The 15,577-nt window shown below is 47.9% G+C and overlaps 1 protein-coding gene across 1 annotated transcript in view; it reads right to left on the bottom strand.

The window, feature by feature from the left end:
* Positions 1 to 3,425: 3,425 nt before the first annotated feature.
* The window catches only part of LOC119173771 (ATP-binding cassette sub-family C member 4), a 124,246-nt gene continuing 112,094 nt past the window's right edge, over positions 3,426 to 15,577 (bottom strand). The window contains exons 23-27 of the mRNA XM_075895835.1: positions 14,688 to 14,882; positions 14,087 to 14,245; positions 12,790 to 12,956; positions 5,006 to 5,200; positions 3,426 to 3,588 (exon numbers count right to left, since the gene is read on the bottom strand). Of these exons, the coding sequence (XP_075751950.1) occupies positions 3,444 to 3,588; positions 5,006 to 5,200; positions 12,790 to 12,956; positions 14,087 to 14,245; positions 14,688 to 14,882 (861 nt within the window). The 3' untranslated portion in view covers positions 3,426 to 3,443. The remainder of the gene's footprint in view (positions 3,589 to 5,005; positions 5,201 to 12,789; positions 12,957 to 14,086; positions 14,246 to 14,687; positions 14,883 to 15,577) is intronic.

Here is a 15,577-nt window from a genome sequence, read left to right as displayed (position 1 = left end):
AGGACACTGCCCTGTAGCACTCCTCTGGTGATTTTTTTTCAGCTACTGAGCACTGTCCCTAACTTCACCTGCATCGAGCAATCACTAATAAACGCCTGAACAAAGCGTAAAAGGTGCCCTGTTATTCCCATAGACGCAAGACCACAAATTATCGCACCTTGTAACACGTAGTCATATGCTTTTGAAACGTCCAGCAATATTGCCAGAGTTAAAAAGCCGTATGCTCTTTGGTGCTCTATCTGACTCACCAAGTCCAAGATGTTGTCCTGTGCACTCAAAGGTTGCAGAAACCCAGTCATCCATGCTGGAAGGACCTTCTGATTCTCCATCTACCATTTCAGCCGAACACAGGCCAGATTCTCCATCAGCTTCGCTACACACGAAGTTAGTGATACTGGTCTATATGATGCCAGTTCTGTTCTGTCTTTGCCTGGCTTCAGCACTGGCACGACCCAGACTAGTTTCCAGGCTTGAGAAATGTTTCCCGACTCCCAAACATAGTGTAAATGCATCATAAGCCTGCTTTTCACTTCTGCAGGCAAATTTGAGATAATTTGGTTTATGCTTCTGTCAGGTCCAGGAGCACTGCGTCGACGGAGACCACTTATGGCTAATGTAAGTTTCCGCAGATTGAAAGGTTTGCCAATGGCAGATGTAGAATGAGGCGAAAATGGGTAAGGTGGTTCCCTTTCTCTTCCAATTACATACACGTCTTGAAACTCTTCGGCTAGAGACGGCATTTATGTATCCTTGAATAAGGCGATTACAATAAACGGTATCAAAGGCTGGGGCGTGCTCGCGACAGTATTTACTACTCGCCATATCATTGACAGGGGAGTAAATACACTTCCACTCTCACAAAACGTTGCCCATTGTTTTCTTCGAAATTTGTTGCTGTGTCGCCGTATTGCTGCATTAAGTCTGTTGAACTGAGTTTTGCTAGGAGGTTCGCCACCTCTCTGCATAAGCTTTTTTTCCACCCTTCTTCTAGCCGCACACAAATTATGAAGTTTTAAATGCAGGGCTGGAAAATTAGCAGGAAGCTTAAGTATAGTGGTTGCAGCCGCTTTGCTCGCCAGCATATTGTGAAACATATCCCCTGGTCGGTGGTTTAGGCACTCTCGGCAACAATCCCAATCAGTTACATTGCAGAATTTAGCTACCGTAAAATGGTAGCCAGCAGTATTGATAAATAAAAGGAAATTATCACTTCCCATTCTGTCCCGAGCTGTGCAACACGTGAGTTGAACGTCTTATGAATACAAAGTCAAGTCAACACTATTTGTACAAGCTGGCGGCCTAAATAATGTTACATTGCCATCTTTCACAATGCATAAGTCTAGTTTATCAAAAGCATTTTCCAGACAACGTCCACGTGCATCCAAACTCTTGTTCCCCCGCGACGTGAAATCACCACAAATGATGCGCGGAGCTGGGCAACGATGACACAGGTTTTCAAAACATTTTTCAATGAAAATTTTCTTGTGAGGTGACGCATACACCGATCCAATGCTGACTTTGCGATTTCCTATCTGTGCCCTTCATCGCACAAACATTTATAACTTCTGTGCACAAGTCAGCCACATTCAGTGCTACACGTGGTATCTTTCTTCGTATATACACAGCGGCGCTTCCATTTGGGAAAGTCGTTATGGTGGGGTTCTTGTGAGTGACGTATCCAGTGATTGATCTTTTTCTCGGTAATCCGGCTTCCGACAGAGCCAAGATAGGAATTTGATAGTCTCTCAATAAGAGATGTAGTTCATTCATACGAGAAGCATTACCGGCAGAATACCACTGCATTCGGAAAGGCCATTTTCGGTGATCTAACTTGCACTGAGGCTTGGCCTTCGGCATCCTACTACTGGTTGGGCCCGAAACAACCAAGCAGCACTGATTCTAGAGCCAGCACGGCCTGCAGCATGGTCTTCGAAGTACCTAATGGCATTGCCGCTAGGTGAGAACGTAGAGCGGCAAACAGAACATGAACAATTTCTGCAGTGTCGTGTATGTTTTCCTCGTTTCCCCTTGTCTTCAGCTCATATTCTTGTCTCAGTACTCTGCATAGATAGTTTTTGTAGAAATGTTCTGAGCAGACTCAGTTGGCCTGGCTTCTTGTTTTGCTTGACTCGCATTGCTTGGTGTTTTCAGGAAGCATTCTTGTGATTGCACCTCACGTACATTTTTGGACTAGTTGATATTGTTTCTTTTATCAATGGAGAAAAATCCTCAGGTGATTGAGCAACTGACCGGGCAGTAGTTGGTTTATTCGGTTTAGGTCCCGTAAGAAAGGCTTTTCGTCTATGCAGCGCTCTCACTCAAAATGGGCACCCACTATAACTGGCTGGATGGTCACTATTACAGTTTCCACATTTAAATTCGCCTTGCAATTTTGAAGTCATGTGGACTTCCACAGAGTTTGCATCGCAGCTCTTATTTGCAGAATTTTGCCACATGACCAAAACGTTGGCTTTTAAAGCACCTCGGTGGTAGCTCCGTGTATTCAGTGGTTCCATGTCGAGTGAATCATGTCGAGACAATCCAACGTTAATAGTGAGAGGTCGCTCGGTCCTTGGGGTAAACGCAAGTACCACCGCACCCGTGGGTCTAACTTTCCACTTATTTGTAGAAGAAATTTCTCTTCTAATGATTCTCCTGACGTGAATCACGCCTTGAAGTTTCGTGTATCCAATAAGATCCGCCTATGTGTACCCCTTCGGAACACCTCTGATCAAGCAGGTGTTTCGCAAGTAGGCATTAGGAGGACGAGCACTAACTGCTATGCCACACAGCTTGCCACACCTGAAAAGCGCATTTACTTCATCTTCAGTGGCCACGCCAAGCATTAGCGATTTTTGCGCAGTGAAATATCTCCGAACTGGCTGAGCGTCAATGACGGATGTCACTGCAGAATGTAAAGCACTAGGATTCACCTGCTCTATACAGGTGATATAATACCAGAATACCCTCAGTTCTGCTTTTTCGGAAACTTATCATCTTGAAGTTGTCCTCCTGTATGTCCAACCAATCGTCCACCTTCTCGTCGAGTCCCAATATTTTGGATGCGTCGTCATCAGTTGTAGGTTCATTGGTGTCACCACAGTTACGTTCGCCCGCTCGCTGATCTGGTTGTTTCGATGGCGGGTGGGGTGTATCAGACGTCTGTCTTGGTCGTTTGCTTGGCTAGGCCATGGCCAAAGTCCCAGAATCTTATCCTTCTTCTGGTCGCGTCTTTTCGGAAGCGGCCTAGTAATGGAAAATCTTCTTGATGCCACAGACGTCTTTGAGAGGATGACGGAAAATTACACAAAACAAGGAAAAATAGAAGATAGAGGCTAGAGTAAGCTGCACTCTCAACGTCATCGTCCAAATTATTACAAAACTCATGCGGGAGTTTGCCCTACGGCATCAAAAAGTACACCCTATTGACGTTCATAAAAGCTTTATTTTGGCAATATATTTGGCATTCTGTTATGTACATCAATTCCTGCACTGATAGCAATATCGCGAAACAAAGAACATGGGTTGGACAACAGGTCTTGTACACCACCAGTCTCCAATACTCGACCGTCTCCCATGACGACAACCCTGCATTGCGGGAAGAATTAGCGCACATTATTATTATTTCTCATAACTACTAACAAGCATATGGGGCAGGGTCTAATACCAAAGCACAAACAGAAAAGGGGCTGTACGGTATTGTATTCTTTTCTACCAATAAAAATCACATAGAGACAAAGGATCGTATACAGATTCAGCATATAGCTATATACACACACGTCGCAGGGTCAGCCGATGCCTTTTATAGGCTCGCACGGTCTGAACCTCTAAAATGTTATGGCAGCACTGGCCAGATGACAGAAAGTTTACTAGCAAACGCAGTTCCATGAACTTGCTTTAGAAATTCCGCCCCTTTGAGGTGCTTTCAATTCATTCTCACTCTGAAATCATTTATCCATCCCCTTTGCAAAGATTGTGATGGTACTGTAGAGAGGAACCACAGTTCTTAAATCCGATGCTGGAATATGGAGAAAATTTCATCCAACTGCGCAGCTTTTAATTGGAGAAAGCTGGATTGGTTCTGCTTGCAGCTTCGTGGTAGATTCGGGAGGATGCCAAGCTTTGCCGCACAAGCCTTCAACTTGCTCTATTACATACCGTCCTTTTGTAGTGAGAGCAGTAACTTTATATCAGAAGCCAGAAAACGTTCCGCAAGCAGCCTGTATCAGTTCTTATAGCAAAACAGTATAGGCAACAGGAACTGAGAACAGCTGTGGCCACATTCAATTACGCAGCTTGCTAGAAAGGTTAGCTTAAAACTGCAGACATGCTGCACTTTAGCCACGTGTTATATTGTCTCTGGCCTTGGGCGTAGGAAACAGGCGGACAACGGTCAGTCGGTCGGGAGGGGGCGGCGGTGCACACAGATTCCAGGCCGACGTTCGAAAGCTCTTGACGAACGATGGCAATACCAACAATAGCATTGTCTCTACTTTCCTGGTTTGATACTGTGATCTGCCAATGTGCCACACTAGAGTCACGACACCTGTACCCGCGCAAAGGTACTGATGGAAGAAACGCTCGACGTTGAACTCTTTTGCAATTTTCCATGGCGGCCTCCCGTTCCTGCAGGCTTCAGACAACATGTCCTTGTCATGACACCCGCGACATAATACCGCGGGATGCTTTCTTGTGCCGATACTGTGTGAATGTTTTCGGACACAAGGGCCTAAAGCTGTGCTCAGGACTATCTCCAAAATAAAAATTAGTAACTTGAACGACTGCCTCACTGAGTCCAGCTAATAATCCTAGCAGCATGCTCATTCAGGGTGTCCTGGTACGATGGTCACAGGGAGCTCAAAGAGCATCGTGCGTGCCAGCACGCTGCAAGGAGATTATCAGTCAAGCGCCTAGTTTATTTTGGCCTCGCGCTTTTGTCACTTCAACATGTTACGTACAATGAAGTATATTTAATATTAGTAACGTAGTACACCACATATCTCACCTGTCATAATCAAGTATGGTGTCGATGCGGTGTGCTATCGTGATAATGGTGCAGTGCGAAAAGCTTTCCCTCAAACTAGCCTGCACCCTTCGCTCTGTGTCGGAGTCCATCTGGGAGGTGGCTTCGTCCAGCACCAGAATCCTTGTGGCTCGCAGAAGGGCACGAGCGAGTGCCACCAGTTGTCGCTGTCCAGCACTGCATGTCGTCGAGGGCAATAAGTATTGGCCTTTCCCAGTTAACCTTCCAATACATTGTTACGGGGAGTAATGTTTACTTGGATTTTTCGAAAGCTATTTACAGTTTTAGCACAAAGGTGTTTTACGCCGAGGTCCACCAAGACTTCACTGGCGTAATTCGGCCAAAAAACACGACGGTGATATGCTGATCACAAAAAAAAACTAAAAGAAAAGTTTCATTGATTTGGATGACATAGGAGCCGAACCAACAATCTCTGCCCACAACGAATAAGCACCGGGCACTGTACCCACTGCACTACCGCCAACGTACTTTAAGGTTCACAAACACGCCTTATATATCCCACACCCCTTACCTCTGATGATGATCTTGGTTTGAAAAGGCGCTGTCGTTGTCTAGGAACACTGTCTTGAAGTACTGCATGATATTACTACCGAGCGCTATCAGAGAACGTTTCGGCAGTGTCAGCGCAGCGAAGCTAGGCTTCCCGATTCTCATTCCCATTTCATTTCAATGAAGTGTACGCAACGACAGAGGCTGTAGGTCCAAGGCAGCGTTAGCGGTGATTCGATTGCGTAACTGCCCAGCTGTGCGCTTGGCTTTTTGGCGTCATGTCAGAGTGCGCTACTTCATCTAAAGCGTAGTGGTGCTTGAACATGCACCAATGGTGCTTCCCGGCTGTCTAGCGCGTTGGGCGTGATGGCACCAACTTACAAAACTGCTTTATCTAGCACCATAGAAAGGCGACGACGCCTACGGGTGAACATTGAGCTATAATGTGTTTTGGTGTAGCAAGAGGCACGCCAGTGGGCAGCGGAACACCTTGGTATAGTCACGGCTGAAGCTACAAGCTTCGTATTTCGCGTTTCTGAAGCGCTGTGTGGCAGTGTATGCCTGATCAGTAATGTAGGTTACCCAATTGCTAGATCATGCACACCTTGCCGTTCCTTTCCTCCAATAGAGACGCACTCCACGAGCGCTGTCGCCAATTAGTGATTGTGTGCTTGTTAATGCCATCTTTGCGTGGTATTCGCCGCATGCTGTTTCCGCGTTTATATTACTGCGTACTTTTGCTACATCAAGGGTTTATTTACGAATAGTGCTTATTTACGAATAGTACTTTGAGAACAAGTTACGCACTATGACCAACGTAGGCGTGTCCACATAAAACAGTGCTATAGGCGCGCCAAACACCACCATGCATCCTGCCCCGCCGCGGTGGTCTAGTGGCTAAGGTAATCGGCTGCTGACCCGCAGGGCGCGGGTTCGCATCCCGGCTGCGGCGGCTGCATTTCCGATGGAGGCGGAAATGTTGTAGGCCCATGTGCTCAGATTTGGGTGCATGTTAAAGAACCCCAGGTGGTCTAAATTTCCGGAGCCCTCCACTACGGCGTCTCTCATAATCATAGAGTGGTTTTGGGACGTTAAATTCCACATATCAATCAAATCCACCACCATGCATCCTGCAAGCTCTGATTTATCAAGGTACAGTACGGCCCACTTTCATAGGGAACATTCGAATGAACACTTTTCTTAAGGCGGGCATCCTAACTAAAAGTGAACATGAAAACAATGTTCATGCATTGCTCTAGTTTGTAATCACAACTTCCAACCAACAGTAGTCTTAGTTCAAATCTAAGTCACTATGCTTTTTCAGGACAATGAAATCTGGATAGGCACTGCACGCAACTGTTTTTTTTTTAAGCATGGACTCATCTGTTGAATAAAAACTCAATTACTATTCTGGAGACGCGTATCCCTTTCATTTATAAGCGATTCTTACAGTGGAGTGATCAGACATGTTAATTTTCTTGTTTTTAAGAAAGGACATCTTCCCGTCAGTACCAAGATGTATATATTGAAAAAGGGTTTATTGACGACTGTTGCGACGGTGGTCCTACGAAGAAACACGATCGTGCAAGAGCAACGGTCAAGCAGATGCCGGCGATGATCAGCACGAGCCGAGCGAGCGAAGCCCAGCACCCAGTACCCAAGCGGTGGCGATGTTGCTTGCCAACGACGCTCTTTCTTCTTCACAATTTGCCCCCGCCGAAAAAGAGCCATCCTGGCGACCTAAGAGTCTGGAGGCAGAGGGCTATAATATGGCTTAAGGCGGGCGACGTGGACGATGTCACGTCCACGCCGGCGCATGTCGTCAGATGGGGAAAGTGGCTCGATGAGAAAATTCACCGGCGAGGTTTGCTCCAAAACGCGGTATGGGCCCTCGTACTTTGGAACGAGTTTTGAGGAAATGCCGGGGGTTTGGTAAGGAACAGCCAGCCATACAAGTGATCCCGGGGAACAGCTGGGGCTTTGTGAAGAGTCGACGTTGTTTTCTTTCTGGCGCTGTTGTTCTCGAGACGTAAAGGTGCGTGCGAGTTCACGGCACTCTTCCGCATTTCGGGCAGCTTCGGACACAGATGGGCATTCGGATGCGTCAGGACGGTATGGAAGGAGAGTATCGATGGTGTGGGATGGTTCGCGTCCATAAAGAAGAAAGAAAGGTGAAAATCCAGTGGTAGACTGTGCCGCGGTGTTATATGCGAACGTAATGAATGGAAGAATGCGATCCCAGTTAGTATGATCGGATGTCACATACATGGCGAGCATATCGCCAAGGGTGCGGTTAAATCTTTCCGTGAGCCCGTTAGTCTGCGGGTGGTATGCCGTGGTCTTGCAATGAACAACATGGCATTCAGAAAGCAGAGACGTGACGACTTCTGATAGGAAGGCTCGACCTCGATCGCTTGGTAGTTCTCGAGGTGCACCATGTCGTAATATGAAGCGATGAAGGATGAAGGATGCTACGTCCCGCGCAGTGGCACTTGGAAGGACGGCGGTCTCAGCGTAGCGTGTTAAATGGTCAACAGCGACTATAATCCACCGATTTTCATTTGATGTTGTTGGTAGAGGACCATAGAGATCAATTCCGATCCGATCGAAAGGTTTGGCAGGGCACGGAAGCGGTTGAAGCGCACCGGACGAGTGGAAAGGCGGTGATTTGCGACGTTGACAGTCAGGACAGCCCATAACGAATTTTCGAACGAAATTATACATTCCGCGCCAGTAGAAGCGATGGCGAATGCGTTCGTAAGTTTTGAAAACTCCGGCATGACCACATTGGGGATCGTCGTGAAAGGAGGCGCAGATTTGTGATCGCAAGCTGCGCGGGACAACCAAGAGCCACTTACGACCTTCGGGGGCGTAGTTGCGTCGGTGTAGTAGCCGATCACGAATGGCGAAATGAGCAGCTTGACGTCGGAGAGATCGTGGTACCGCAGTGGTTGACGATCCAGAAAGACAGTTAAAAAGAGAAGCGATCCACGGGTCCTTGTGTTGTTCACTGGTAAAGGAGTCGAGGTCGAGAGATGCGATGGAGATACCAGTGGTTCCGCAGGCCGAGTCGGGAGGTAAAGGCGAACGCGACAGGGCGTCGGCGTCAGAATGCTTGCGTCCGCTGCGATAGATGACACGAATGTCGTACTCCTGGATTTGCAGTGCCAACCGAGCTAGGCGGCCAGAAGGGTCTTTCAATGTGGCGAGCCAACAAAGTGCATGGTGGTCCGTTACCAGGTCGAATGGGCGACCGTACAAATAAGGGCGGAACTTGCGAAGCGCCCACACTAGCGCCAAGCACTCTTTTTCAGTGACGCTGTAATTGGCCTCAGCTTTAGTAAGTGTGCGACTCGCATAAGCGACGACGTATTCGGAGTAGCCCGGCTTGCGTTGGGCGAGGACGGCGCCTAGACCAACCCCACTAGCGTCTGTGTGAACTTCCGTTGCAGCTGTTGGGTCGAAATGCCGAAGAATTGGAGGAGATGTTAGCAGACTACGGAGCGTGGCAAACGCGACGTTGCAGTCAGAAGACCAGGATGAAAGGTCTGCATCACCGCGTAGGAGGTTGGTCAGTGGTGACATGATCGATGCAAAATTTCGCACGAAGCGCCGGAAGTACGAGCATAGTCCGACAAAACTGCGTAATTCTTTCAGTGTAGTAGGTTTCGGGAACTCAGCGACTGCTCGCAGTTTTGCAGGGTCGGGTCGAACACCATGCTTGGAGACGATGTGCCCTAAGATGGACAGCTCTAGCGCGGCGAAGCGGCACTTTTTAAGGTTCAGTTGGAGCCCAGCGTTGGTTAAACACGTCAGAACCAGTTGGAGCCGAAGCAGATGCGTAGGAAAATCGGGAGAGAAAACGACAATGTCGTCGAGGTAACATAGACACACAGACCACTTCAGTCCACGCAGTGTGTTGTCCATGAGCCGTTCAAACGTGGCAGGAGCATTACAAAGACCAAATGGCATTACGTTAAATTCGTACAGGCCATCTGGTGTAATGAACGCAGTTTTCTGGCGATCAGCTTCTGCCATAGGAACCTGCCAGTATCCAGATCGTAAGTCTAAGGAGGAGAAGAATTCGGCTCCTTGTAGGCTGTCAAGGGCGTCGTCTATGCGCGGTAATGGATAGACGTCTTTCCGCGTCACCTTGTTTAATCGCCGGTAGTCGACGCAAAATCGAATCGATCCATCTTTTTTTCGAACTAAAACGACAGGAGATGCCCAAGGACTGTGCGATGGTCGAATAACGCGACGGCGTAGCATCTCTTCGACCTGGTCGTTGATGACGTGACGTTCTGCAGCAGAGACACGGTACGGCCTTTGACGCAATGGCTGGTGCGAACCGGTGTCAATGTAATGGTGCACTGCGGAAGTCCGACCCAATTGCGGCTGAGAAACGTCGAATGAATTCGCGAAGTGCTGGAGGAGATTAAGAAGCTCGGCGCGTTCATGGGCACTTAAGGTGTCGGCGATGGAACTCGAGAAGGTGTCACTCGATGAGCACTCCAGTGGGGAAAGGGCATGAAGTTCGGTCGAGGCGCTACTGCACGATTCGTCTGGCATGTTAAGGAATAAACAGGAATCGAGGTACTCCACTCGACCGAGACATCCACCGGCAAGTAGCGTAAGCGGGGCAGAAAGGGGGTTGTGGACGAAAATATCGCTTCGGCCCGCAGTGACGTCGAGTGTAGCGAAAGGCAAGGAAACGGCTCTGCGGCTCATGAAAATGTCGGAAGGTGTAAACATTACTGTAGCATCGTTATAGTCATCGCAGCAAACCGGGACAACGGCAAGAGAGGCTGGCGGAATTTCAGTGTCCTCACGCACGACAAGTTTTGGCGACCGCTCAAGGGTTTCGTGCAAAGGTTCGTCACACAGGTGCGAAAATTGAACTTCAGCGCGTGCGCAGTCGATGATGGCATGATGATTTGACAGAAAGTCCCACCCGAGGATAACGTCATGCGAGCACACCGAAAGAACGATGAACTCGACAACGTACATAGAGCCTTGGATGAATATGCGGGCCGTACAGGTGCCAAGAGGTCGAACTTGTTGTGCGCTAGCTGTATGAAGCGATAGTCCAGAGAGCGGCGTGGTCACTTTGCGTAGCGAGCGGCAGAGCTGGGCGGCTATAACAGAAACGGCAGCACCTGTGTCGACGAGGGCAAAGGTAGAAACACCATCGACAGATATAGCAACGACGTTAGCTGGTGAAGTGCGAGGACTTGAGCATTTCGACGACGGCGCAGTTCTTGCCTCTGGAACTGCGGCGTTCAGTTTTCCCGGTTGGAGGAAGCGGGTCTAGGACGCATTGGGGACAGTGATCGCCTGCGAGGAGATGGGGAGCGGGGAGAGTGAGTTTGAGGCTGGTGTGGACCGAGACTCAGGAAAGTTAGTGCATCCATACTGCGGTGAGGGATAGGGAGCAGGTATGTGCATGGGCTGTGGGTCATACGGTAACGGCCGAGTAGCGTCGTGGAGTGGTTGGAAGCGACGGCGACAGTATCGTGCCACGTGTCCTGGAGTACCGCAGGCGTAGCAGATCGGTCGATTGTCAGGAGTGCGCCAGGAATTGCTGACTCGTGGTGCGGCCCAAGGTGTCGAAAATGGGGCGGAGTGGGGAGCGACTGAAGACATGGGTGGCAAATGCTGCTGGCGGGGTCTGCTACGTACCACCTGGTCATACGTAAGGGGCGCGGCCACGGGCTGCATAGCCGGTGCATGGGCAACAGGCATGGCCACAGGCTGCTGGTGGGCAGCGACGGGAACAGCCTGAGCTACCTCTTCGGCAATAACGTTGCGGAGTGGTGAGGGCAGACGAGAGGACGGCGGCTGCTGCGTGAAGGGAATCAACGACAGTTGCCGAGCTATTTCTTCACGCACAATGTCTTTAATCTCTTGCAGGGTTGGTGAGTGGTTGGGAACAGAAGTGAGACTGGAGAGCGAGTCGGCGTGTGAGGAAAATGGGCGAGTCAGGGCGCGCTGCTTGCTCAACTCGTCGAAACTTTGACACAAAGTGACAAGTTCCGCAACGGTGGCAGGATTACGGGCCAGGAGCAGCTGATACGCACCGTCATTTATCTCTTTGAGGATGTGTTGAATCTTCTCCGACTCGGGCATGGTGGTGTTCACACGGTTGCAAAGACCAATAATGTCTTCGATGTAGCTGGTGAAAGATTCCGTTGGCTTTTGTGCGCGAGTCCGCAAGCGTTGTTCGGCTCTGGACTTGCGGACTGCGGGTCGGCCAAAAACGTCAGCAAACAAGGTTTTAAAGATGGACCACGTCGTGATGTCGTTTTTGTGGTTGTTATACCACATTTCGGCCACGTCAGTGAGGTAAAAGATGACGTAAATCAATTTGTCCGCGTCATCCCACTTGTTGTTAGCGCTCACCAGTTCATAGTTAGCGAACCAGTCCTCCACGTCGGTCTCATCAGCTCCGCTAAAGACCTTGGGCTCTCGCAAACGAAGAACGCCGGGGTTGCTGGGGGATGGAGGGGAAGAGCCAGGTTGCGCGTTGTTGGTAGCCATGATGGGAGGTAGCGTTCGGTTGCGCAGCTCCAGGTTCAGGCGATGGCGAATGGCAGCACCCAGGTTCAGGCGACGGGGAATGTCAGCACCTTCCACCAATTGAAAAAGGGTTTATTGACGACTGTTGCGACGGTGGTCCTACGAAGAAACACGATCGTGCAAGAGCAACGGTCAAGCAGATGCCGGCGATGATCAGCACGAGCCGAGCGAGCGAAGCCCAGCACCCAGTACCCAAGCGGTGGCGATGTTGCTTGCCAACAACGCTCTTTCTTCTTCACAATATGTATATTATTGATATTGATCTTAATATAACAAAAATACAAACAATTTACTCCAAAGAATCCCTTAATAAACGTTCAGTCAGACTTATAGCAATTGACTTCACACGAAATTGATTGGGTTCTTGGTAACGCCTACGATATTCAGTAATTTTTTATTACCTTGAATGTAAGTGGTGGGTGCTATTTAAAAGCGCGAACACTTCTTTAACGTCATCTGAGAAAACAAATATTTTTTTCAAAACATAATATCATTTGATTGCCATAATTGGCAATACAATTGTCATAACTACATATTTAGCTAATCTTGAATCCCCTTGCTTCCACAATATTTTCAGAAACATGGAGGCGAACTAGAGCTTGGTTTAGCTATTTTATTTCCAAGCAACTTTACAAGGCGCATAGAGAATTGGTCGATAGCAGAACGCACTTTTCACTAACCTCAGGTTTTCTCCTTTTTGAGACACGCAGAATGAAAGACCCTCAGGTGACTTTTCCACGAATTCACTTAGGTGGACGCTTCGAAGAACGCTCCAGAGAACCTCATCTGAGTGTGAGCCTTGTGGATCCAAATTTTCTCGCAACGTCCCAGTAAACATGGAATAGTCCTAAAAGAAATGTAATTTCATTGTGTCGACTGGTTTAGTTGAATATCATTGATTACCTCGGTCTAAGGAACACTAAAAAGAAAGTGGCTCAGGTTAAAATGGAAATTCTCTTCCACAGCAGCAAAAAGCTGTTGTCACTGTGCTAAAAGAAAGCTTCGAAAGCCTCAACGAATGCTTAAGGAACGCCATGAAATTTGAACTTCAAGCTTCAAACTTTATTTTTCACAAAAATGTTATGGTCTCCCCAAGACAAAAAGCTGCCAAGAACAACTTGATGAGACTTGGGGGACCTTACATTCAGCAGCGAATAAATAGTGACAAAAAAGCGAGGTAACTTTTATCACTTAATTATTACCATAGCGGGACTACAAAATAGGATGAATATTCAAATACAGCAAAAATGCACAAGTAAGGCAATGTGCACATTATATAGAAATACGCATCAAAGTAAAATGAGTCCATATAAAGCAGAGTGCATATTCAGGTTGGGCAAACGTCACTTCGCGTACAATAAAACAATTTAAGATTGTCTTCTTAGGTGTATTGCTAATCATGCTGCAATACATGCTGACAACAATGCAAGCTAAGGAAGCCAAAACACAACAAATTTTCGGAAGTATTTCCACTTAGCAACAGCCAAAATGTGAGAACGCAATGAAGACTATTTCATAATGAGAATGTTACTTGAAATATGCCCGCAAAACTAGGTGCTCACTCACTGAAAAATGTCCCTATAGTTTCATCAGTTTCACAACTGAGAGGCGAGCAATATTGTTTAAGGTAACAGCCGTAGAGAAATTTCACTTTGCTACTAATGTAATGTTTCTCGAGTATTTCTCCACTGGCCAGTAAGCCTGCGATTGTTTTTCAGTTTTACATCCTGAAACAAACGCCATTCCGCCGTAACCTTCATTCTAGTGACTTCAAGAATGCAATAGGTGGACAAAATTTTTGGAGCCCTCCACTACATCATAAGGACGTTAAACCCCACATATATATCAATCAAGAAGGCAGTAAGCTGGTTGATGCAACAAAAAGCAGTCTTGTGAGCTATAAAGTGTACAATGCCTCACTACAGACCCGCGTGAAGTCTAGGAGGGAATGCGCAAGCACTGCTTCTTCTCGCTCACCTGCGGGATGACGCTGATTGCAGTACGTAGGCGTTTCAGTGGAACCGAGTTTATGTCGATTCCGTCAATGGTGATCGCTCCCGACGTGCGCTGAATCATGCGAAGAAGCGCTAGGACCAGCGATGACTTTCCGGCCCCAGTCCTCCCCACCACAGCCAACTGCGAACGGGAGTGAAATCAGAAACTTTAGGGAAATGTGGCCCACATCATCGTTCCTGTGTCTCTGTAGGGTCGCCGATTCACAAGATAACCAACCTGCTTCTCTTTACTTGTGGTCAGATTTCATAAGCAGAAAATGAAATTCGCAGGCTTGAACATACATAGCTGCATACATAGCTGCACATAGGTTACATCTCAAGCCAGAAGCCTCACTCTAGGGCGTGTGCCTCTACAAACCTCATAGCTTACGAACACTGATACACACAAAATGGTTACGAAAGCACGGATATGTTCTTTAGAGTTGCATGCCGAAATGATTCAGTGAATTTTTACCCACTAATACCACAGACGTTTCAGTAGAGACCTTTAGCAAGTCCTAGTTACAAGCCGTGTTTCCACGAGACACGAGATCCGTAGGTGGCGCATTTCGACAGGGCCGTACCTTTTTTCCCGCCTCTGCTACAAAGGTGATACCCTTGAGCGTATCTTCGCTGATTCCTGGGCGATAGGACGCGCTGAAGTTTTCGAACCTAATGACCCCTTTACTGGGCCACCAGTCATCGTAAGGTTGAATGAAAATCCCAGGACTTCTTTCCTTTGTGTTGCCGATGGAATCTTCGTGTTTGGATAGAACCTCCTGCGAGAAAAAGGAGTGGTACATGACTTGCACGAAACTCGCACAATTTTCTGCATTACTCTATCTAGTGCTACAGCAACCTCGAAATGAATAAAAACGGCGTTGTCGGTGAGTGGGTGTGTGTCGCTTTGTCATCATGTCGCTTCCTCCTTCCTTCCTTACATTTCAACATTTCATCTTCCAAGCGGTTCACTCCCAATCAATATAATTACGAAACACACAATGCTGCAGAAAGGTGCAATCACCGTGCCACTCGAATAGAAAGCTTTTTAAACTGAAAGATTATAAGCTGCATTCAATAACTTTGAGGGCGCTTGAGCTTTGCCTTCGATAGTAGAACATGATAGTGCGCTCCATGCGCATCACCTTCTCAATCGCTAAGCCAGCTTCGAATCTCGGCGCATGCCTGAACTATGCCGCAATGAATTAACAGCTCCGTACAATGAATTGGCCGTTTTAAACTATCCCAATATGCTTACTCCAAACACAGTTGCAATTAGCACACTGCGGCAGAGCTTTTCCCTTTGAATATCAACGAAGCGCCCCTATATGTCTGTAAGGCAACCATCAACCTGCGCTGCTGCTCTCTTTGTTGATATTTTTGATGCTGATGATTGTTAAAGATGTCTGTGGGTTGGTGGTCGTGGTGGTGGTGGTGGTGGCGGCGGCGGTGGCGAGCTTAAACACTGCTACCC

The sequence above is a fragment of the Rhipicephalus microplus genome, chromosome 5, assembly GCF_043290135.1.
Source record: "Rhipicephalus microplus isolate Deutch F79 chromosome 5, USDA_Rmic, whole genome shotgun sequence".
Taxonomy (NCBI): Eukaryota; Metazoa; Arthropoda; class Arachnida; order Ixodida; family Ixodidae; genus Rhipicephalus; species Rhipicephalus microplus.
Note: the sequence above shows the minus strand (reverse complement) of the source record. Positions and strands in the feature narration are given on the sequence as shown.